Source organism: Myxocyprinus asiaticus, chromosome 20 (genome assembly GCF_019703515.2).
Source record: "Myxocyprinus asiaticus isolate MX2 ecotype Aquarium Trade chromosome 20, UBuf_Myxa_2, whole genome shotgun sequence".
Lineage (NCBI taxonomy): Eukaryota > Metazoa > Chordata > Actinopteri > Cypriniformes > Catostomidae > Myxocyprinus > Myxocyprinus asiaticus.
This window is the reverse complement of record NC_059363.1, coordinates 17,197,834-17,223,077: the sequence shown is the minus strand read 5'-3', so window position 1 is coordinate 17,223,077 and position 25,244 is coordinate 17,197,834. Positions and strand designations below refer to the sequence as shown.

Here is a 25,244-nt window from a genome sequence, read left to right as displayed (position 1 = left end):
ATGCTGATCCGAGAGGTCTTGAAAATGTTTTATGGTCCTTCTCACCTCTGGTCTTAGGGCAAACCTTAGGATGGGGGGTTTGAGAGGTTGCTAAGAAACCACTCATGGACCAATGAGAAGTTTTTTCCAACGTGTTGGAAGTTCCAGGGCCTTACTTTCTGAAGTATCTGGTAGTTGTCCGAGCAGCTTATTTGATGGCTGTGCTTGGCATTTGTTTGTATTGGTTCTGCCACTATCCAATCAAAATGGAGCCACTCTTCTTTGGCTTGACAGTTAGGGAGGTGCTCTGCCATAAACTGGCTCCTGGAATGTCATCTGGTCCGACTGTTCACCACAACGGTTAACTGGAGAGGACCTCTCAGGAACTGCTGATAACGCCGTTCTTTCACTTTTCCATTTCTCCATCCCTCCCTCTCTACATTCACTCTATTCCCTGCCTCTCAGGGCTATTTAATGTTGAATGGTGATGATTAGAAAAGCAGCACGCAATGCTTAAGCTCCCATCATTGCACTTTGGTTTTAAACATATGCAAAATCTTCACTCGTAGCAGAGGGGATGAGAGAGACGAGCAAACGGAGCAGCGTTTCCAATTGCGAATGCACCAAATGAAAACAAACAAGGGGTGGGAAAATGTGAAATAAAAAGATAAAAGGGGGGCAGTGTGGAAAGACACTGCATTGCTCTGGTTGGAAATGAACCCTGGATTTGTCCTGGGCCTTCACGTATTTATTTTCTCTCTCTCTCTTTCTCTCTGTCTCTCTCTCTCTGTCTCTCATTTTCTTACGGTTAAAAAACATTAAAGTGTCTCTCGCCTTCATCGTTTCTAATTAAAGTGTTTGTTGTCATTTTCAGATCCGTGGTGTGAAATCAAGCTAGCAGTTTATGTAAGACGCGAGCGGTGAATCAAACGGTTTGCTCGGCGCATAGACACACACTTCAATCAATTCTGCCTCATATATATGTTCCCTTTGTTAAGTTTGCTATCTGCATGCTAAACCTATTTTCTGCTTAGTCTTCAGCATTTAAAAAGTACGCTTTCTTTCCCTATGTGGTCTTAATTCTTACCCCTCGCAGATAAGCACTGCCAAGAGACACACGAGAAAACATTTGCGCACACACTTATTTATGCAAACGTTTACCATTTTTAATCAATTCCTCTGTTCCTGGAATTTAATTATTTTAATAAAAATAATTTTTATATATAGTTATTTTGCATGTTGAGGTGGTTGTTGTAATGTTTTCAGTAAGCATTAGATATCTTCTTTTTTTTTATATTTGTTTTGCATATTGGGGTGGTTGTTGTTGTTTCGTATTCCGTAAGCATTAGATGTTGTTGAATATCCCGTTATCTCTCTCAAACATTTCTCTTTGCATTCGTTTAATCTGCATACTAGAGTTGGGGTAGTCGAGTTCAGACTCGAAGAAAGAGATCGCCACATGTGCTCTGCCGCTCTTATCCAGAAACATCAATAACATAATTACACTTTTAAAAGTACGTTCCCCAACTCTGCAAATTATTAAATAGAACAAATGTTTTATCAGACTCACGCTTACTACGCAAAGCCAGTTCTAACTGAAAATGTTGACTATTTCGAGACAAAATCAAATATGCTACGTATCAGGGATATTAAAACTAATATGACGGATGAAATAGACCTTGATGGAAATTGTACAACTCAGTCCGTTACATATCCGTGTGTTACCTGTAAAGCTGGCAATTGTTTCAATGGCAACAAAGTCAGAAAATACAATGAAGAACACAAGTGAGGGGAGAAGTTTCTATTCACCTATTATCCATACTAAATGTAATGTGAAAAGAACTACACGTCAGCTCAAGGAGAGTTTGTCATAAAAATTTGATATTAACTTTAGGGAAGAAGGATACACCTGGACACAGCAGGAGAACTGAAAAGTGTGAAGTGTAGTAGAATAAAAATAATTTTTCAATGGTATCTGATCTTTTCTGTTTTTATTTTGTGTTTAATTTTCTGGGCATTATTAAATGTTTTAATATTACAATTTATTAAATGCTTTCATTCAGAAACCAATTCGAAGTTTGTTCAGCAGGATACTAATCATAAAATGTGAATATGAAATGCAACAGAGGTGTTTTTGTTGCATTTAAATTGACAAATTGTTTTCTTAGTTGTGAAGGTTAAAATAAGCTTAAAATATTGATGTTGAGTTTACGGTTACAAATTTAATTCAGATTCATGAACCAATTCATTCTGACTCAGACTCGACTTGGACTCGGCCTGTTATGGACTCTGTCTTGAGTCCGACTTGACCCCTTTTGGACTCGGACTCAACTCTAACTCGATTGTTTAAAGACTTGACTCGGACTCGAACCCAACACTAGTTTATACTATTCATCCGTACTCTATTTACAAATTGCCCCATTTCCAGTGTCTTTACCCAAATGCATTTAATTTGGTAGAAATGTTGGTAGAAAAGAATGGTTTTACAGTTTTCTTTTTGGCCTATGTGAATTTCAAAGTGTAAGTTGCACTTATCACTCAAGAGTTTGAAAAGAAGTCACATGTGAACCATGTAGTGATCTTTCGTTTTAGGATTTATTATGAGGTATTTATCCTTATGTTGAATTTATTATGCTGAATTTATTCCTTATTTAGTGTCTCTCAATTGCCCTTAACATGCAGTCTTTAAACTGTGTAATTTTACACTGAAAAAGTGGTAACCTGCAATTGATACCTCTATTTCTTCTTGATCATACCCTTAAAAATTACTTTTGTTTGTATAGCCTTATTTGTCATGTTGATTCAGTCATATTAAAAAAATTTTTTACTTGAATAAAACTGTAATTAGTGTTGATTTAATTATAGAAGGCTAATGTGTATTTTAAAAAGGAATTATTTACCATTAAAACAACATATTAATAATTCAGTAACACTTTTTTGTACTGGCAATTTAAAGTTGTCCGTTCTCTAAAGGTAAAATGTTTCATTTTGTCAAAACATTTTTTAAGGCAACTACAGATTTCTTGTTAAGCAAATGATAAATTAGCAACTCAAGAAACTGTCATAATTTCAATCTTATGTATGACTTTACAGTATAAGACTTTTATTATGAATTAAACTCTGCTATCTTGGCTTCTGAAGAAAAGAACATCTTGGAAAGCAAAGATAATACAGTACATGCAGTAGTTACTGTATAAGCAGACACGCATACTGTAGACCTCAACACTAAACGTGATGAGCTCTGAACATCACCACATAAAAATAATAATTATTAGTGATGCCAACAACAGCTATACTAGTATAAATAAAAATCGCAAAACAATAATCCCATAACGTTAATTGCAAAATTTATTCATGCAGCAGTGCATGCTGGTAGCTCACAAACCCTTAACAAATCAGCAACATTTTGCAATATGACATTTGGGGGAATATTGTTGGTCTAACATGGGTTTAATGTATATTTAAAGTAATTCAGTTTTAGGATCTGTAACTCAAAAGCCCTGTATGATAGATAAAATGTAATTGCTTTTTTACAGTGTGAAATGGTAGCAATCTTTGTCATTTTTCCTTGGATGGCTGCCGTTATGATTCCGGTCCATGTTAACTGAAAAGAAAAGGTCCGGGTGGAATGTGATTTCCCGGGTTAAATTCTTTGGCATGTGCAGGTGCAGTCGAGCGAATGCTTCTATGTTGATTTCATGCCATAGCGGCCTGACAAGCATCTGAGTATAGCACACACACTTACACACACCAGAAGAGCGGAGACTCAGCAGCAAGAACTTTCATAGATTGCCTTCATCATCATCTCCCTCTCTCTCTTTCTCTCTCTCTCTCTCTCTCTCTCTCACACACACACACACACACTCACTGTCCCTTTCTCTCTCTCTCACACACTCTGTTTGCTCTCTGAGCTGGAAAATTGGCTCAAAGAGCTCCACTGCTGTGAACAAGACCTGCTGCTCAGCTGGACCTCTCTGGGTTTATCTTTCAAGCTGCAAAAGAAAGTCCGGAGAAGAGAAGAAAAGAATAGTTTTGACCAGTGACTGAAACCAATAACTAACAGAGACTCACTTACCACTGTTCTCTCTCTCTTTCTCGCTCTCCTTTGCACCCAACACCCCCCCCCCCCCCCAACACACACAACCAAGATGCCGTTTGTCTTTGTGAAATTGAATCTATCATTGTTTCAGCGGCAGCTGTGGGATTTGCGATGTTTGTGTGTGCATGTGTGTGAGTGTTTGTGTGAATGCATGTCTTAAGAAGGATCACTCTGTGAAGATGTTAAAACCTTTGTGGCGGGCGGGAGAAAGACACTCTAAATGTCCCCCAGTGCTGAGGCAAACATGTTGCCTCTTAACCAGCTCTCCTTTATGTCTAAACCTTTTTGTTTTTATTTAGTGTTACCGTGGCAAAGAGCTTAGCGCCTTCTCTCTATGGCTATCCCTTACTACTAAGCCAGATAAACAAGTGTGAGGATTGTGTAATTTCGCTGTAGTTCCTGATGGAAATTCTATTCTATGGTTTTACACACACAATAAAGCACAGCAATATGCAGGTCTTATAATGTTTAAATGGATAGTTCACCCAAAAAGGAAAATTCTTGTAAAAAATTATTTACTCACTCTCATGTTCCAAACCTGTGTGACTTACTACTTTCAGTGGAACACAAAAAAGAGATGTTTGGCAGAATGTTGGACTTAGTAAGCATTCACTTTTGTTGAATGGAAAAAGGAGCAGCATCAGCATTCTTCAAAATTTCCTCTCTTGTGCGCCATGGACTAAATGAAACTCATGTGGTTTAGAATGACATAAGGGTTAGTATATGATGACAGAATTGTCATTTTTGGGGGAAACTAACACTAAGGCCACCTCCTCACTAAAACGTTTTTGATTGCGAACTCCGTTTTCCATTTCCTAACGTCACCATTTTTTTCAAAGTACAGTATGTGGTACTAGAGAGTGTTTGATAGTATCCATTTTTCGATAGAGGAAAATGCCATTCCAGTGTGGATGCGAAATGTAAACATAGCAAAATCAATGCCTTTTCAAACGAAAATGTACTTCTGTGATAAATCATCCAGAAAAGTATCTGTTTTTAAGAGTGTAGCACTTCCCAAATGGGGTTTTAGTAAAGCATTAGCCTGTTTAGGTGAATAATTCTGGCCCAAGCAGTGTGTTGACAACCTTAAAACACCCGGAATGTTGTTAACCTAGCCCTAGCTTGGCTTTTTCCATTTACCATTGTAGCTTAGTGTTAGCAGGGTCAGTGTCGTTTAATCATTAGTATAGGTAGCCTTATAGCTAGCTTGTTAAAATGTAGCTCTTTTGGCCCAAGCAGTGTGCTGACCATTTTAAAATGACTTGGGAGGTTGTTAACCTAGCTATAGCTAGAGTTTTAATGTTGTTGCCTCATGCTAGCAGGGGCAGTGAGTGTGGTTTAAACATTAGTGTAGTGTTAGCTTGCTGCTTAAAAGTGTAGCACTCCTCAAAAGGGCTATTAGTAAAGCATTAGCCCTTTGAGGTGAATAATTCTGGCACAGGCAGTGTGTTAACTACCTTAAAATAGCCTGGAATGGTGTTAAACTAGCCCTAGCTTGGCTTTTACAATTGTAGCTTAGTGCCAGCAGGGTTAGTGTTGTTTAAACATTAGTGTAGTAAGCTTAATAGCTAGCTTACTAAAAGTGTACCACTTTGGACCTGAGCAGTGTGTTGGCCATTTTAAAAAGACTTGAAAATGTGTTAACCTAGTCCTAGCCAGACTTTTAAAGTTGTAGCTTAGTTCTAATAGGGTCAGTGTGGTTTAAACATTAGTGTAGTAAGCCTAATAGCTAGCTGCTTAAAAGTGTAGCTCTTTTGGTCATCTTAAATAGACTTGGAATGGTGTTAGCCTAGCCATAGCTAGACTTTTAAAGTTGTATTTTTGTGCTAGCAAGGTCATTGTGGTTTAAACATAGTGTTAGCTTGCTGCTTAAAAGTGTAGCACTTCCCAATAGGGGTATTAGTAAAGCATTGGTCCTTTGAGGTGAATAATTCTGGCCCAAGCAGTGTGTTTTTAAAACGGCCTAGAATGGTATTAGCCTAGCCCTGGGTAGGCATTTACAATTGTAGGTTAGTGCTAGCAGGGTCAGTGTGGTTTAATTATAGGCTAAAGCCCAAAGTATACTTTGATTTTGATGGAGTGCTCAGCATCTGCGTACAGTCGAACGGCAAGTATACTGTCAAAGGATACTCCAGTTGACGGTGCGCGCATACACAGGCGGTTGGCACATGCGACTGTACAACACCCCGGACTATTGCTCTTCAGGTGTTTAGACATATAAAGATGTCTTTATAGTCCTTCAGACTCGAGTTATACAAATACAGGTATCTCCTGACCTCCTCACACACGCGCTCTTGACGTGCATATACACTGTTGTTGTTTTTACCTTGTTCTCTTGTTGTTTAGCGGCGATTACATCTTTTAGTGCTTCTTCGTGACAACAAAGGCTCAAATGTGAGTGTTGCCACGTGCAAATAATTCGAGGTGCATACGCATTTTGCGTGTTCAAAGATGCACGGTTAGAAAAATCGGGCTGCGCACGTTCAGTGCTAGCACACACTGCTGATGACGAGATTTGCGTCACACGTCCGAAGTATACTTTGGCCTTAAATGTAGTAGGCCTAATAGCTAGCTGCTTAAAAGTGTAGCTTTTCCTAAAAGGGGTATTTGTAAAGCTTTGCCCATTGAGGTGACAAATTTTGGCCCAAGCAGTGTATTGTTGACCATCTTGAAACAACTTGAAAGGGTGTTAACCTAGCCATAGCTAGGCTTGTAAAGCTGTAGCTTAGTGCTAGCAGGGTCTGTGTGGTTTAAACATTAGTATAGTGTTAGCTAGCTGCTCAAAAGTGTAGGACTTTCCAAAAGGGGTATTAGTAAAGCATTAGCCCATTGAGGTGACAATATTTTGCAGTGTGTTTGACCATCTTAAAATGGCTTGGAAGGGTGTTAACCTAGCCCTAGCTAGGCTTTTGAAGTTGTAGCTTTGTGCTAGCAGGGTCAGTAGTTTAAATATGAGTGTAGTATAACCCTGTGCAGTTGGGCATTGGTCTTTTGCTAGCGTGGTCAGTGGGGTGTTGGTTCTGAGCCCGGACCCAGCTGTGGACAGACCCAGAGTGTGGGGCCTCTGTGGCTGGGGCAGGTGTGTCTCAGCGGGACCTGGCTCTGTAGAGATCTGGCACTGTTCCGGATCTCCCCTCTGTGCTGTCAGCAACTCTTCTCCCTAAACCCCTCTAACCCCCTGGGGTGCTGCAGGAGTCTGCCCAGGGGGGATTATAGAAAAAAACAAAAAAAAGTGAGACAAAAAATTAAACAGCCCCTGCTTCCACAGAAACCATCGGCAACCCGCTTAACTCAGTCTCCTACTCTGGCACACACGCCACCGTTCTGGGCCAGCCCATCTCTCTCATTTTCTCTTGCTCAGTCTCTCCACCTCACCATCTGCACTACAAACACGTATACTACAGGTAAAACCGAACTCCCTGTGTGTTATCGTCTGATAGGACACTTTTTAAGCTGTTTGTGTGCACATTTTCAGGTTAAATCTCCAAGCAAATTTGTTCAACACATGTTGTTGGGATGTGATTTGCACTGTCTCAGGGTTGGAGGAAATTTTGTTTGGGATGAGGCGCTCAAGCTGAATATTCACTTTTGTAAAATGTCTGAAACTGCTGAGCTTCTGCTCTGCCTGCAGTCCATCAAGGCTCTCTGTGTCTTTTACTTTCTCTGGCTGTCTCTGAAACCTGAAAAAGGCTGCCTTTGCAGGCAGTACATGGAAGTAGGAATGCACCAAGGCACATCCAAAGCCAATGTCTGCGCAACATTCTGTCTTCTAGGATGACTTAATTTGGAAGTTTTTTAAGGGAGCATGCTGTAAATGTATCCTTCGCTACCTATAAACACACAGTCCTGTGTGTGTGATTCAGAGGTTTATGGAAAGAATAAAAATGGTGTCTGATGAAGCGGATTAAATAAGTAAATTAATTCATAAATTAAAAAAAAGTCGCATTATGATTTAATTTTAATGCAAAATAAGCATTGCAGTCATTAAATATTTGCTTGGTTTTGTCTTAACCTCACTTGAAGTTGTTCTAGATGATTATATGTGAAGTTACGGTCCTTTAAAAGCCTATCTGAAACCAGTTTCCAAAGAAGGTCCCTTCATACAAAAATGTTGTCTGTTAAGTCATTTACTGACTGGTCAGTGAAGCAGTTCCCTTCAGTTAATTTATGATGCAGCCTTGGTCTCCTACTTCCTCATAATGGGTTCTTCCTTTTTTGTACCATGCAACATATACAGTAGGTTCATTTTAAAACCAAATTGATTTAGTTACGCTTACACTGTATTGTTCTGTTTTCTAAAATAACATTTCATTAAAGGTGCACTCAGTAATTGTTTCTTTATTAAAAAGTTTTACTACTAAAGAAGTTACTTTATTGACTTTATTTTGAAACATATAGAATGTATAACATAATGACCACTCACATGAGACAAATACTCAGTTACCTTTTAAAAGCTGTTTTATTCTACACAGAGAGGGTCTACTCATGGGGGCTTCCATGTTAGGATCACATGACCATTAATCTCAGTAACAACCCTGTTATTGGACACTTTCACTCATGGATTATATTAATCATGGCTAACTGTGAATAGTAAATTTTTTACAATGGCATCTGTAACTGAAAACTATTGTGTTCGAATGATGCTGCATTCATGCCCTTACTGTATGTGTCAGTGTAAGGCCAAGACAACATATTAAAAAAACTACTGAGTGCACCTATAAAGGTCTCGTATGTGTTAAAGCCATGGCTTAGCGGTTAGTGCATACTGTCAGCTGAACTTGTTCGCTTTCTACTATGGTTTCTTGTCCTCTCTCGACTATTCAAAAAAAAATAAAAAAAATTTTTTTTAAATGGTAAAACACCAAACTTTAAATCAAGAAAAAATGTATTGTGATTCATGCTTCGAGTTTTCTTAGTTTTGAAAATAATAATTAAAGCTTCTGTCTGTTCTGTCTGTCTGTTCTGTTCTCTGTTTCCTTTCTGTGTAGATCTTGAGCACCATACGAACTGACGGAAACCCTATAGACTGCAGATTCAGCCTAATGCAACCCTACCATGTTCTCACTGTGGAGCTGCACCAGGAGGCCCGAAACTCCACATCTGAGGTGCACGAGGAGGCCCAGCCTCCTGAAGTTCAAACCAGTGTGTATGAGTGCGCCCGTGGGCGTCTCCAGCATCTGTCCAGCACTCCTTTACCCCTCCCATCCAAACCCATTACCTGCAGCCGTGACCCGTTGGAGCGCTGGGTTCTTCTGGGGCTTCAGGACTGCTCCGTGGTTCTTTTTGATCCACAGACAGGCCTCTCCCAGTGGGCCACCTGTTCTATGGTGCCTTCTCTGCTGGCATGGCACCCTTCAGGAGCTCTGCTGATGGTGGGTGGAGGTCAGGGGGAGCTCCAGTGCTTTGATATGGGGCTTTCGCCTCTCCCTCTGCGGATAGTGAGTGAGGAACAGTCTCCTGGTTCTGTAGGCCCTGGCCTCCAGCTCTCTCATCACATGAAGACCTCTGGGGGGCTAGAGGGGATGCAATGGGCCTACTGTCCGATATCCCAGGGGTCTGATGGTATGGAAGCACATGACCTACTGATGCTTTGTTTCCATGGAGGGCCACTTGCTGCACTAAGGCTAAGGCTGGGTCAGTAGGAAGTGTGTGTGAATGTTTGTGCACTTGTCTAATATCCAAGTCAACTAATTGAAGCCTAGTGCTGAAGAGTCTTAAATGTGTTTGTATTTGTACAGCCCTGAGACATAAAACAGAAGTATAGCTAAACTGGCATAAATACCGTCATTTGTTATGGTAAACTGCACAACCACAGAAGTAGGATCTTATGCCAGGGTAAATTTACACTACACACTTATTAACACATATTACATTTCTATCTTCATGTCACCAAACATGAACAGGCCATTACAGGATACAAGATATTACCTTTTTTTCTAGTCTTAACAGGAAAACTGGTGTCTGATCAGGGACTGACTATGCTGAAAATAAGTCAACAAAGGTTGAGTTATAGAATCCTCACAAGAGATATCCAGTCTCTTTTGACTATCTGCATCTCTGGTCCACATTAAATCTTATTATGGCCAAAACGACCATTTAGACTGGGAGAGAACATATGACCGACATCGGTAGCAACCAGCAAATGTTTTTCATGTTTTTATATGAAATTGCACTACAGGTTTTACAGAATGGACTGACAAAAATGTATTATTTCTGACATATATCAAAACAAAAAACAGAAGAATATACACTACAATCCTGATTGTGGATATCTACTTTACTTGCTTCTAAGTGCCTCATACTCAACTCTGAATATCTTTCAAAGGTCTGATGCCATGAACGTTGTAAATTTAGCAAATCCAGAGATTAGTTCTTCCTTAAAAATGCTTGTTGTAGCTGCCCGGTAACTTGGAAAGGCCAAATTGTTTCCAAGCCAACTGGTAAACCCTGTGCACCTTACTACCGGAAGTTAGATAAAGCCTGTCAATCAGATTAGAGCTTGCCAGATCGAGAAAGCGCTTGCCTTTTTTGTGTGTAGTATGCATCAGACGGACTGTTGGCGTGGCATCTGAGGCTAATGCTACATCCACACTAAAATGTTTTAGTTTGAAAACGGATTAATTACGCTACATTTACATCTCACATGAACACTAGAATGCCGTTTTCCTCCACTGTAAACACCGTCTCATAACTGCATATTTTAGAAAACGATGACGTAGGAAACTGAAAACAGATTCATGTGGAAGTGGCCTGAGATGACAGAAATACTGACTATGAATCATAGAAGTCCTGTTGGGTTCATTCTAAAAATCTAGAAGCTCTTAGACATTTGAGGAAATGGCAGAGGCAGAGTCTGCTGAGGTCATTCAATACGCACTCTTGGGCTGCCACCTCCGGGTGCATTTCGGGATGCATTTCTCTGATAAATCATTTATAGTGGCTTACAATCCCTCAGGCCACCAGATAAAGTTTGCCAATCACAACCTGCCGATGCCTAGAGTTTAATTTTGACTTTGGAAGTGAATGTGACTCTCTGCAACTCTGTAAAGTTTTAAATGGAGAGAGTCAGCAAGGGAAAGAGTTTTCTACCAGAGAGAGGTAGAAAGTGAGAGGGAGAGAGAGAGAAGCAGGGAGGGAGGGAGGGAGAGTGCACAGGGAGAGTGACAACAGTTCCTTCTCCTCTGATCGTGTGCCAAGGTTTTGAAGACAGCATACGCACATCCTTTCCAACTGATAATTCTGAACAGCCAGTATGCAGTGCTTGTTTGCCTATTTGTCTATTTCTTTGTTTGTTTACGTGTTTGTTGGGCTTGTCTTGCTCACATGCCCATATTTATTAACTTCTATCACTAGAACTGCTACATGATGAAGTGTGTGAATTGGATGCGCAGAGGATGAAAGAGTTGGCAGACCTCCAGTCTTCCCAAGGAAGCTGCTTTTTCTTTCACTCTCTCTTCTCGTTCGTTCACCCTCCCTTCTTTTTTTCCCTCTCCTCCCTGAGTTATCTCATCTGGGCACGCGCTCGGCACAGGAGAGCTGTTGTATGGAGTGGACACGGGGGGCAGCTGGCCGCCACACTCTGAAAAAGTGAAAAAACAAGAGTGAGGGAAAAACAAGATTAATTTAAAGGCAGTTAGAAAGAGGAAAGGAAATTGCACAGCATTGCAGTTTGCAGTCCTTTGGTTGCATCACATAGGAAACCCCATTTGTTTTGGTAGTGATTAAGCCTACAGTTTATATAAAATCTCTAAAATAAACAACTCAAAATATTGTGTATTGTTTTAAAAAAAATCTTTCATACTACTTTGAACAATACAACGACCAAGAAAAGCAACTTCAAGTGGAGTCTAAATATTTTTATTTTGATCACATTAAGGAATGAAACAAAGACTTATTTAATGAATAAAGTTGTTTATTTGTTTGTTTTTGAAGCTTTGTTTACGCCCCCAATTTACGCCTGAAAAACTCCATTGAAAGTTCCAAAAGTGTTCACATAATTTGAACATCCATCAGTCACAAAGTTATACACATCCCTCAACTCTTGTGTGTTTATTTATTAGAGACTTTGGTAACACAAAAAGGTTCCATTCGTTAACATTACTTAATGCATTAGGTATCATGAACAAACAATTAACAATATATTTTTTACAGCATTTATTAAACTTTATTAATATTAGTAAATAAAAATACAATGTTTCAATGTTGGCTCATGTTAGCTCAAAGTGCATTAACTAATGTTTATAATACAACTTTTGATTTTAAAAATGTTTAAGTATATGTTTTAGTTAACATTAAGACTAATAAATACTGTAAATGTATTGTTCATTGTTAGTTTATGTTATCTAATGTTGTTAACTCATGTTAACAAATGGAACCTTATTGTATAGTGTTAACAATATCTTGGCTAATTTATATAATCCTTCCACATACCCATAAAATAAGTACTCTCAGCTCCATTTAACACATTTTACCTTGTTTAAATCCATTCCGCAGGTTTCCCAGAAAAAGCAGTCTGCAGATTCTGTGAGGGCCTGGACATAAGTAATAATTAAATTCATGGGCTTAAAAAAACTGTGCTAAACCCATGCAAATTCTCTTCACTCTGTATTGGGTAGTCATTTTTTGGTCAGCATAATCATGGGCCCAGAAAAGTAAGAAAAAAATGAAACCCTTTCTTTTTCTATTTGCTGTGTATATGTGCATAATGATCAGCATCATCAAGTCATGAAATGGGTGCTTTTGTGTTAGTGTGTATACAGTGTGGTTTAGCCTCAGTGGCTGTGCTGAGGCCTGTTATTTCTTTCTGCGCTCAGTTATTAGTCACATTAGTAGCTCTTCAGGGGTTTGTGAGAGGCGGCCTTTTAATTGCCCACATGCAGTTTTAATTGGACCCTCCCTGACCTCTCTTCCAAATTCACTTTAAAAAAAAATGGTAGCCGCTATTTTATTTGCCACCAAATGGCGTCGCCTTCTGCTCCCTGCATCCGCAGGAGGTGATTTCTGTTTGAGAGGGGAGATAAAATAGGTTTAACAACAATAGGAGATAAAAACTAAAATAAAACATTGATCATTTGCTTTGCTGTTAGGCTTTGGGTTAGGGGATTGAAAATATTATTAGCTCAGCATAAAAGCAATAGAGGTCAATGGAAAGGCTGTTTTATTCATAGGGAACATACAGTATTTCTGCCTTGTGTATGTGTGTGATGTTTGTCAATAGTAATAAGGTGTGTATTGTTAAATGATTTTTGTGGCGGTGTTGATGGACTCCTGTTGAGTAATTAGCAAGGTTAAGCATAGCTGTGATTGAGTGTGCCGTTCGGCGGCAGACCCAGTATGGCTGGATTAAGCTCTGTTACCTTATTAAAGGCGTCTTTGTGAGTGTACGGGTGTCAGCCGCCTCAGGTGATTACTGCTCATTGTGATCACAGACGCTAACGTTCACAGGAATTTAACAAGAGAGACAGACAAAAAAAGAAATACAGTAGATGTGTCTGAGCGAGAGCGGGAAAAGAGGCAGGAAGGAAATGGAAAGTCTTTTAGAAAACGTACCATTGGGACAGTGGGAAAGGGGGAAATAAAAGAAGATATTTTAGGATCATTGAGGAGGAAAAAGAGTGGATACATGAGGATGAGTGTATGAAATTAGTTTGAGAAGTTTTTAGAGAGCTTTTGATTGGTCACAAATCTGTGTAGTGCAGCATGAGTCATCAATATTTTCAGTCCTTTTTCCATAAGAGAGAGACTAAAATCCACAAAACTCCAACTTTTAGTTAAGGGGTTCTTTAAAGAAACCAATTAAAACTGACCAAAGATCTGTTGAAGCCATGGCCTACCGGTTGGCACTAATGCCCTGTATGAGCAATAATGCTCGTATGGGAGATGCAGGTTCATATCCAGTCTGTGTTGTGTACCATTCCTGTTAATGCTTTCTCTCCCCTCTAAAGTCTTGTCTCTTCTAATTTTATTATAATCAAAATTAACGAAAGATCTTAAAGGGATATTCCTGGTTATTTGAATAACGGTTGTTATTAACTGCGTTTCTGCTTTCCAATATAAATGCATGTTTTTACAAACTCAGGTGCGACTGAAAATTATTTTCTCTGGAAATTGACAGCATGCCCTAGACATGCTGTGGAAAGAGTTTAATTTGTATCCTGGAATATTTTGTTAATATGTTTTACTTATTCAGATTCTGTTGGGGATACTCAGCTGTTCAAATCCGTAAAATCTTTGTTATAAAAAGTGTTTAGGTTATTCTTATGAAACCTGTCAAGAAAATATTTAACCCCAAATCAATACAAAAAATCTGAAATAATATTTTGCAAAATGAAAATTAATCCTAAAATTTTCGGACCATTTAGCTTTTTTGAATCCTGACAATATTTTCAGGACATTTAAGGACATTTTCATTACCATAACGGTTCCAGGCGTTTAATTTGCCCATTGTTTCCAATGATGATTCTCATTACCATAACACAGTCATAATTTGTACTGTGTTTTACTGTGTTACCATAAAAAATATAATGGTGTACAATTATTTTCAGCAAAAATGAAAGGCTGTACCAAGGAAGTACTACTATGATATATAAATACTTTACAATTTAAATATTTTTTAACATTGCTGTAATGTGAATACCATAATGAGCATCTTTTTTTTTTTTGCGTTGCATTGCGTTAATGAGAATTGGGGGGTAAAACGTTCATAACATGCAATTGTCTTGTATTTATTTAAATGCATGCTTTTTAAAAGCATTGTAAACTGTAGATGCCACATCCATTAGCTCAGTGTCCATTCCACTGCTCTTGTTATATTGTACCTCTCTGATTGATTCTCTGTTGTGTATGGCGTTTTATAAAGCACCCACCGTTCCTCTTAAAGGTAATTCTCTTAACTAACTGACAGCAGTATCCTCACCAACAAGTACATTTAACCTGAGTTGACTGCTTTTGCTATGTGTGTCACAGTTCAGTGCACACACACATACTTTACACACACACGCATCTCAACAGTGCTACAGGGAACGAGCACAGACTGAAGATCGATCCAAATGTCAATGGCAATCTTACAGAGCGTCGCCTCTAAAGATCTATCACCTCACACGATCCAGAGGTTCCACTATCTGTCTTTCCTTCCAATTTCTTGTAATTGTAAAAAAATGCAACTTTTCATTTTCTTGCTTTTTGCCATTTTTTATTTATAGTATCATACAGAAAGGACAGCAAATGATGGGAGAAGGTGGATTGAGAAATTTTACAAGCCAGATTCAAACTCAAAATTCAACGTTTTCCACCATTTATATTGATTTTTAAAAAGAAAGTTAGCCTCTGTCATCACATTTGTGCCTCACATCATAAATTACCTGGTATAACTGTAAAGTATGGCTAAGCATGGAGACTATTAATAACTGGAAATTGGAATATAATAGAGTAATAACTAGCATGAATTACTCCTATTTGTGTGCAGGTGTGTTAAATGGAGCTCAGCTCGGCCCAGGCGATCTGGTACAGCATCGTTTGCGCTGTGGGGAGGTGAACGAAGCATTGAGCATTTTGGGGAATATGGACTGGGCCATGATGGGTGCAGAGTGTTTCAGGTCCCTCATCTCCATCACAGACCACTTGCTGAGGAGACCACTGGACCACCAGACTGAGGGTAAAGACTCCAGACCTGCAGCCTTTGATTTCTGAACAGAGACTAAACTTTAAATCAAATAGTGTGTGGGGTGGGGTGGGGGATGGGTGAGAGATATAGCTCTTTACACAAAAAAATAACTTGATTTAAATCATGTTATATGCTCCTGTCCTGAGAGTAATATACAAACTGTGGCCTATATACAGTATATTAATTGAGTGAGAATGGACAGTACAGTGCAAGGTTTTAGGCAGTTATGAAAAATTTTGTATATTGAGGATATATTCTAAAATAATGCCATGAATAGTTTTTATTTATCAATTAACTTAATATGAAGTGTAATAAACGTAAAAAAATAATTAAAAAAAAATTTAAAAAACTGCTTTAAAACAGCACCAATTCTCCTAGGTACACCTGGACAATGTTTTTCTTGGTTGTTGGCAGATAGGATTTTCCAAGCTTCTTGGAAAACTTGCCAGTTCTTCTATCTGTTCAGGCTATCTCAGTTGCTTCTGTCTCTTTATTTAATCCCAGACTGACTCAATGATGTTGAGATCCAAGCTCTGTGGGGGCTAAACCAGCTGTTGTAGGGCTCCTTGTTCTATTTTTATTCTGTTCTGTTTGCAAAAAGAATGTTTGGATATCTAAAATGAATATTTCCTATTGACACACTAAAGCAAAATATATAAAATAAGACAAATATTTTTGTGAAACATCTAATTTGCCTGAGATTTTTTGCACAGAACTGTATTTCTGTACAGTGGCCCCAGAAAGTATTTGGAGACCTTGGAAACACACTTAATGTATTAATGTAATTGCATTAGATGACAAAATATCAAACCAAATAGCATCTGCAAAAGAATTATGCTAGGCCTGATTGAACCTGTGTGTGTGTGTGTGTGTGTGTGTGTGTGTGTGTGTGTGTGTGTGTGTGTGTGTGTGTGTGTGTGTGTGTGTGTGTGTGTAGGTCAGTTAGAAGCAGCTCTTGGGGTCTTCTATGCCCCCACTAGACCCCTGTCAAACACAGTCATACTGGAGTACAGAGACCCCATTAGCAGATACGCCCGCCGATTCTTCCATCACCTGCTCAGGTAAACACACAAACATGCATTCTGTTACATACACACTTAGATGTACAGTACATACTGTACAGTATGCTAAATAAACTTGTGTCCTCTTTAATTAAAAAAATAATTAATAACTATAATTCAGTCACATGAGCGAGTGAATAATTTGTTCAAATAATATGTTCAGGCATGTGTAATCTCTCTGGCTTCAAGAATGTGCTTTCTGTTTCAGACACCAGCGGTTTGAAAAAGCTTTCCTGTTGGCCGTAGATATCGGCGCGAGAGATCTGTTCATGGTGAGGACATACTTTCAGACACGCACATAAAAAGTGACCCAAAAAAGTATTTAGACACCGTGCATGAATGTAATTTCATTAGATAACAAACCGTAAAACCTAATGGCATGTCTTTTAAAGCAACACAGCATAAGCACCCTTTTCAACAAAACATTTCACAAAAAGTAAATTGTTAGATTTTAAATGATAAAATAATATATGTGCTATTTAAAATTACAAGAAAAAGTAGTTTGAAAACTTTCTGGTTGTTAAAAATAGTGGAACATGTTCATAATATGCTGAACTAAGACTAAGACAGCTGTGTGAACTTAAAGGAATATTTCAGTTTCAATACAAGTTGAGCTCAATCAACAGCATTTGTGGCATAATGTTGATTACCACAAAAATAAATGTTGACTCATCCCTCCTTTTCTTTAAAAAAAGCAAACAATCAAGGTTACAGTGAGGCACTTACAATGGAAGTGAATGGGGCCGACTTTTGAATGTTAAAATACTCACTGTTTCAACAGTATAGCCACAAGACATGAAGGATATGTGTGTAAACATGATTTTAGTGTGAAAAAAATCACTTACTAAACTTTTCTGTTTAAAGTTATAGCCAATTTTACAACTTTGTTTCCATGATGATGTAATGTCAACAAATGATAAAACTTTACAGCTCAAAAAATACATACATTTTAACAGTAGAATTAATATAAGTACTTTTATAAAATTATAAGTTTAAATTATAAAATTATTATGGCAAAAAGTGAAGTTACAGCAATACTTGTTTGAAAACATATGAACTTGTCATGGTTATTACTAAAATGAATCCAAATGTGTATTATATTTATATTGTGACTGATAATACATGTAAAATTAGTCATAGTTTGAAAACTAAAATAGCTTTTTTTTAGAAAGCAATGTTAATAGAGTAGTAGAGTAATAGAGTTCTGGGTGTGTTACACATGCAGAGAGCTTTGAGTTTGCTCTGGGCAGGTGCAGCTCGGGGTTTGAGGCCCCTGGCCATGACACGTCCCCTCTCTCTCCTAGCATAACAAGAATCCCTGAAACTCCCGAGAGCAACAGTTGCTAAGAGAGGGAGGGAGGGAGTGAGGGAGGGAGGGGAGATGGAAGAAAAAGAGCGAGGGAGTCTGTCTTTCACTGCTCTCGTGGCTGGTACACTATCTTTTCTCTCCTTCTCTTTTCTCGCTCCTTTAAATGGTCCTGTGTATCTGACCCTTTTTCTAGGCCTCCTCTCTCCATGCCCGAGTGACACCTTCCCTATTAGCGTTCACACCGGCCGCTGTCTCTTGCCCTCTGTCCTTTTCTCATGCAGTTCCTCTCTCTCTCCCTCCCTCTTTCACGCCGAACGCACTCGTTCCAATTCATTCCCCACTAAGTGCTGCTGAGGGCCCCAATTGAAAAGGTGGAGCTCGAGCCACACAGCCTGAAAGGACAGAGAAGAGAGGAAGAGAGAGAGAGAGAGAGAGAGGGCAAAGGAAACCTGGATCTGTTATTCTTGGGATATGCACTGGGAAAATGAAAAAAGAGAGAAAGGAAATGAATAAGGAAGACGAAAGTGGCAAATGATGAATGCCCCGTGAATATCAGTCACTCTGAATCAACAAAGAGAAGTGGAAGAGTGAGAGAGAGCGCCGAAGGCAAAGAAACCGAGAGAGAGCTAAAGGCAGTGGTGTTTCACCCCGTGGTTTTAGCTCTTGGCTAATTAGCCATAGAAGTTAAATTAAACCACTCACAAGAGAGAGAGAGAGAGAGAGAGAGAGAGAGAGAGAGAAAGAAATAGAAAGGCAGGGAATGAGTGGGGGCCCTTGCTCCATCTGATCTGGTCCCCTCCATGTCACAGAGGTCAGCTGAAACAAAACGCACGGAGTCCCGCGTAAGAGCCCCCAGTATGAGCCAGGCTTGAGTCGCATTGTCTCCGGACCAACAATGGAGCACCAAAAGAATTTCTCTTTCTTTTCTTTTGTAAGAAGCCTTTTTTGAAGTGAAGCACTTTGGTGTTGGAAGAAATTGGAGGGGTTGGAGTCACAGAAAGGGGTAGAGAGGAAGCGAGGGAGGGTTTTTGCCTCTACACTCTTTTGCTGGAGTGTTTTGCATAATTGTAACATTCTATAGTTGTAATTATTCTCTGATGTGAACCCAGATAATGTCTATGATAATTCATTGTGGCACATTTCACGGACTTTTCCTTTTTTTTTCATTCCTATGCTCGTTTTTCGATCAGCTCATTAATTAATTACATCATATTTGTGATCCTCGAATCAGATGCTTGCTTTGTTGGTTAATGGGGCATATGCGAGCGTGTGTTTGCTGGAATGGAGGGGGCTGGTGTTAATATCACCGATTAGTCTGTGGCATACAGCGCAGATCTGATATTAGCACGTTTCTGTGTAGAGACTGATAATGAACTCTGTAAGAACCTCTCATACATCTGATAAACACCTTCCTTAAACACTCACGTGGATTACAGGTGTGCACATTAATTGTCTTGGTGTGTGTGTGTGTTTGCACACAATTGTGCATGTAATGGCTCTCTCGTGCTCTCTTTTCTTCATCTATTTTTCTCTCTGCTCCACTGGTCCATGTTAATTTTAAACTCTTTTCTGATGTCGAGTGAATATCAAACACATCATCACTGGACAAGCTGTTTATTCTCTCTCCATATGCCTCTCCAGTCCAAAATAACACTAAAAGGCTGTTTATCTGCATGTGAGCTCTTAAAGCTCTTAAATAAATAAGATTAAACTAGATCCTGTGTCCTGTGTAAGCTGTGGTGAATAAGAGGTATAATATCTGATTTATGTACAGAATTATTGTTATCCCTCTTAGACGTCTGGATTCCCTCTCTTTCCCTGTCTGTTTTTCGGTTTCTTGGCCTTTCTCTCTTGTTCAATCTGTCTCTCTCTCTCTCTCCTTTTCTTGCTCAGAAAGCATTATGTTCTGCTAAGCTGCAGTAAAGTTTTTCAGATCCAATGCTAATATCTAGTGTTTGGCACTCTTTCGATACCTTTGTTAGCTGTCATTTTCCTTTTCAATTCAAAACCTGATTATCTCAGAATGCTCTCTTCCCCTCCCTCGCTTAATTATTTTCTCTTTTTTTTAACCAGCAAGAAATGAAATTGCTGCATCTGATTTTTTCTTTCCCATACTTATGAAAATTTAGACATTCTTATAATACACAGCTGCCAAAAGTTCAAGCCTGTAGTTGATTGTTTTGTTTGAAATGAAGAATCTCCACATTTATTCCTTATTTGAATCATGAGATGATTGGATCTCATCGCTGAGCCTGTGAAGTTGCTAAATCAAGTCCTGTTTGATGTTTATAAGTCACTCTCACCCCCCTCATCTGATCAGACCTGCAGAGGCTGCCTAACAATACAGGCATTGGCGCTCTGCAGGTCTGACTGTGCTGTATTCACCATCTCTGCATCTCGCTGCAGCTCTGACTGATGTCCCTGAAGCGGAAGGATGGGTTTAGCGTTTAAACGGAGAGAGAGAGGGGGAGGATCTTATTAGTTTAGAGTCAGCGCAGAGCTCCTCTTCCACCTTTCACTTAAATTTACCCATGAATGGGCCCCACCAAGATGCTCAAATATAGTCTGTCAATTACATTAAGTTCTTACACTGTGTCAGAACATCTGAAGATCTTCTCTATGGATGCATAAGCATTGATTAAGGATTGTTGGCTAAGATCTTTGTGTACCTTGGTGATATGACTATGTATAGAGGACATAGTATTTCTTTTAAGATTTTAGGTGAAAATGTATTAGGTAAGGTGTATTATTTGAGATCCTGTAAATGGTCATCATTTATTGCAAAGTATTTGTTCACCCAAAAATTAAACTTCTGTCAACATTTGCTCACTCTCATGTCCTTCCTAACCTTTATGACTTTCTTTTTTCTGCAGAACTCAAAAGTAGATATTTTAAAAGAGTGTCAAGATCGCTGATTTGGACTATTTGGACTGATGGACTATTTGTTTTATTTTTACACTTTTGGGTGCTTTTTTAAAACTTTTAAGTTAGTCAGTATCAACTGCTATTGTATGGAAATTAACAATCACAACATTCTTTAAAATATTCCTAATGTGTTCTGCAGAAAAAAAGATTTTTGGGTTAATTATTTCTTTTAAGTACCTTTATTAATCAGCTTTTAGCTATTTTGTAATTAATTTAAATGGTTCTGTGATGTGATAACTTTTTAAAACAATAAATATTCTATGTAGTCTCTCACTTAATAAAAAGGCAATAAAAACTGCATGTATATTAATTATACAAGAATTAGAAAGATTTAAAAATATTTTTAGATCAAGAAAACACTGGAAAAAAATGGAAAGCAGCTCTATTGAATATACTAAAACTGTACTCTTAAAATCAACCTAATACATTTATATTTGAGATGAGAACATAATTATATTGTGTAAAGTCCCAAGTAAAATTCAACACAGTCATAAAAAAGTGATATGAGTACATTGACATGAAATGATCAAATTGATTCGGACTTCTAACGGATAGTGTTTACTCAACATGATTTTTACTGCTTTCTCAATTTATTGCGTTAATCCAACACAATTCTTTTGTATTTGATCTCAACTTAATTTCATTGTGCACAATCTAACTATGTTTATTTAATCCATTTGTGTTAGGACTATGTGAAAAATATTTGTTGCATCAAAGTATTTCTGAATCTGGACAGGGGATTTACATTTCCCAGCATGCTTTACATGAGACTGGATTGGGAGAGTACATTTTGAAATTAAGTGTTATTTTAATGTATTTCTACACAAAATGAAAGAAGTAATTCCTTTAGGTTTATGCCACACAAAACTTTTAAGTAGAGCCTACATTTTCATTTCATATTAAGGAAACACATTTTCATTATGTGGAACCGATGTCAATAACTGAATTACGTAAAACCAACAAAAACAATTTTTTTGCGGTGTAGCATGTCATACGGCAGAACATTGCTCACACTGCCTGAAGTTTTATGGAAAATACCCATTTATAAAACATTTTGGGCATGAAGTCTAAATGGATGAGCCACGTTTGAGTCCGCAAACCTGTGAACGTGCACTAATTGAATTCTCCATTCATTTATAAATCATTAAAAGTCTTCAGTTATTGTGTTAACGGAGTTTGTGCATGTTCATTTGCTATTAATAAATTGCATTTTATTCGGTATGTATCTTTTATTATATTGCTTTTTGCCACCATTTAATAAAAGCAATAAGCCACTTGAGGCTACAATTTATAGTGACTTTACCATTGTTAAAGGGTGTTGCTTGGCCTCTCTCTTTCTTTAGTTTGTTATATCATCAATAGCTAGAATGGACTGCTTGTTACACTTATTTTATGATTAAACTGTATCTTTTTACTGCCTTTTAGCTTAACGTACTAACGTGATATCTGTCAACAAAGGACTTCAAGCATTCACCTTCTGTGAACAGTCTGCAACGTTCCATTAGATGTGTTTTATCTCTCTTGTACTTCTCATTGTGGTCTCCATTTTGGTGGAACTATTGGTGTAACATTTAAAAGTATGTTTATGGGTTAATGGAGGTCTCCTGACTGCATGACACTCAGATGGATCTATTATAACCTATTCTTTGGGATGAGAGGGCTCATATTTAATAGAGAGAAAATGTGTATAAATGTGTCTGTGCCCACCTGCTCATAATAGCAATAGTTTAAACTCAATTCTGACATGAAGAGCATTCCTCTTGCTTTTAAAAGGGTGACACATGCCTTTCACTGCCTCTCTGTCTGGATATAATCATACTGGTTTCAAAAAGCACAAGAGTTCAGATCAGTGTGAGAGAGAAACGGGCAGGCAAGATGACATAAAGGGAGTGAACAAATGCGTGCGACTGATTTTTGAAAGTTTGATACTTTCATGTAGGTTTTTTCTTCTGAAACTTCAAACAGGTTATTTAATCTATTCTCTTTCTCTCTTCCTCCCTCTCTTTCTTTACACACAGCAAAAAAAGAAAAAGAAAAATGAAAAAAAGAAGAAAACTGAAGTATTGTCATGTGAGCTGAGATTAATTTTAGATTGCACCGCTGTTCTGCTTTACCTTCAAAGGACCTCCATTACGTGGCAGCAGATAAGGGTGAGGTGGTGTTAGCAGCTGTAGCCAAGAAGAAGGCTAATGAAATAGACGCAGAGACACAAACATCGGCACCAGGTGAGAGAATTATTCCAATAACATTTGATACAATAAAATGCACCTTTTGTTTTGTGAGAATGTTTATAAGTGCAATTGATGTACTATGAATATTTTTTAAGAGCAAAAGTTTTGAATGGATTCACACGGACGTACTGTGACACACAAGATTCCATCTTGGGCTGATGTAGCAGGGGTCTGAATACAAAACACAAACAAGAAACTTATTAGTCTGAGTGGAATCAGTAAATGGCCTTTATAGGGGTCGAAAAGTGTAGTATAAATTGAACTGGATCAATAAATGATTTTAGATAATTACAAATGCTGAAAGATTAATTAAATGGAGTAAAAAAAAAAAAACATATCAAGCTAAAATAGTTTGTATTTTCATTTGAAGCATGTGGTTTGTTGCTGAAGTTGCAGAATATTATTTAGCTCTGCGATTATAATATGCATACAGTGAATTTCCTTGTATCTAATGAGTCCTTCATGATATGATGCAAGATGCATGTGACCCTGACAGTGGCACCACTGGGAAATTAAAAAAAAAAGTCATTAGGTTTCATAATATTTAATCTCTTATGTAATTATATTTGACTTCTGAACGATTTATTTAGTGCTGTGTGCAGATAGAGGGAAGAGTTTCTGTTGTTAATTGGCTGACCGGGAAGGGTTTAAAGTGCATTGACCTCAGCTCTGATATTCTGTTTCCTGCGGGCCTGGTGAGAGCAGGTCCTAAGCAATCTGGACCTCAGCAATCTTCCAGGAGCATTTCCTAGGCCAAAAAGATACGCAGACATTCAAATGAGAGAGGGCAGTATATAGAAAATGTTAGAAAGCGAGAAGTAGAGGAAGGAAGGACAGAATGGTTTGGCTAGCAGGTGTACAGATGAGACCATGGAGGTGTTTAGCTTCTAATAATGAAGTGAAAACTTGAGGGTGTGTGTGTGTGTTGCCCACCCTGTCTGCCCATAAGCCTCTTAATTATGTCCTTGATGATTTGCCTGCTCTCTCACCCTGAGCAGACCTTAGCCTTGGAAGGAAGTGCTTAAGAGCGTGAATAAGAGAGGAACAGATGGTCAAAGTAGTCTGTTAGGGGGCATTTTAGCAGTGTTAATAGTTAAAATGTTGCAATTAGAAGTCATTGTGTGAGATTTCTTTTTTTTTTTTTTATAGTGCAAGATACCCCCTCTCTCTCTCTTCTTTCTGTGTCTCCTCGGTGTAAGTTTTCAGGTCAACGACTTCTTTCAGGTGCTGATATTGTCTGTGTGTGTTTGTGTGTAAGGATTATTGTGGAAATCATAGAATGGGGGAATATTTAAAGGAAATTCTGTCGGGCAGTGCAGAGGATCATAAATAGAGAATGAGAGAGGCAGGATTCGGTATTGTGTTGTACTGCATATAAAAGACAAGGTGTCTTGTTTACATATGGCCAGCCTGAAGCGAACGACTCACACTGTCAGCCAGCCATGAAGGATATACACCCATAAGAAATTCAAAATTGACTTAATATTCACACATTATATGGTAGTTCTCATGAATAACACAAACCTCAAAGTGTCCAACAGCTTTAAGGTTATTGATCTGTTGAAGCTGTTTGTGGATCATTATTAACGACCAATTAAGAATGTTGCCCACACTGTAGCGTCTGTTTTAAATCAATATACAGTGATCCCAAAAAGTTTGATACATAAATAGGGCAGACCAGAGTTGTCACACTTTTTATTCCAGTGTATATTTCTCAGGGTAGGTCTCTTTTTTTTTTTTGTCAATTTTTGCATAGCCACATACCAAGAAGCCTTGGCTACAAAAAAAAAGCTACTGAACCTTTTCACTATTCTTGCCCAGGAAAAAAGATACAGTTCATTAAACACATGTTGACCTTTTGTACCAACATGCCTCAATAGTGGGGCATATTGTCACACTATATGGGGCATGTTGTCACAACATATCTTGCCTCTAAACCAGTGGTGTAGGTTTCATGTAAATATTGGGGGTGACTCTT

General features: G+C 38.3%; 1 protein-coding gene across 7 annotated transcripts in view; it reads left to right on the top strand.

Annotated features, from left to right (window-relative positions):
- Window positions 1-25,244, top strand: part of wdpcp (WD repeat containing planar cell polarity effector) — a 114,845-nt gene that overhangs the window by 80,090 nt on the left and 9,511 nt on the right. For 6 of the 7 annotated variants that reach the window (XM_051645803.1, XM_051645805.1, XM_051645801.1 and 3 more), the window contains 5 exons: window positions 9,067-9,712; window positions 15,543-15,731; window positions 16,678-16,801; window positions 17,010-17,073; window positions 23,158-23,260. In XM_051645803.1, coding sequence (XP_051501763.1) covers window positions 9,067-9,712; window positions 15,543-15,731; window positions 16,678-16,801; window positions 17,010-17,073; window positions 23,158-23,260 — 1,126 coding nt within the window. Of the gene's footprint in view, window positions 1-9,066; window positions 9,713-15,542; window positions 15,732-16,677; window positions 16,802-17,009; window positions 17,074-23,053; window positions 23,261-25,244 lie in introns of all 7 variants that reach the window. The other variant, XR_007892149.1, reaches the window with a different exon arrangement.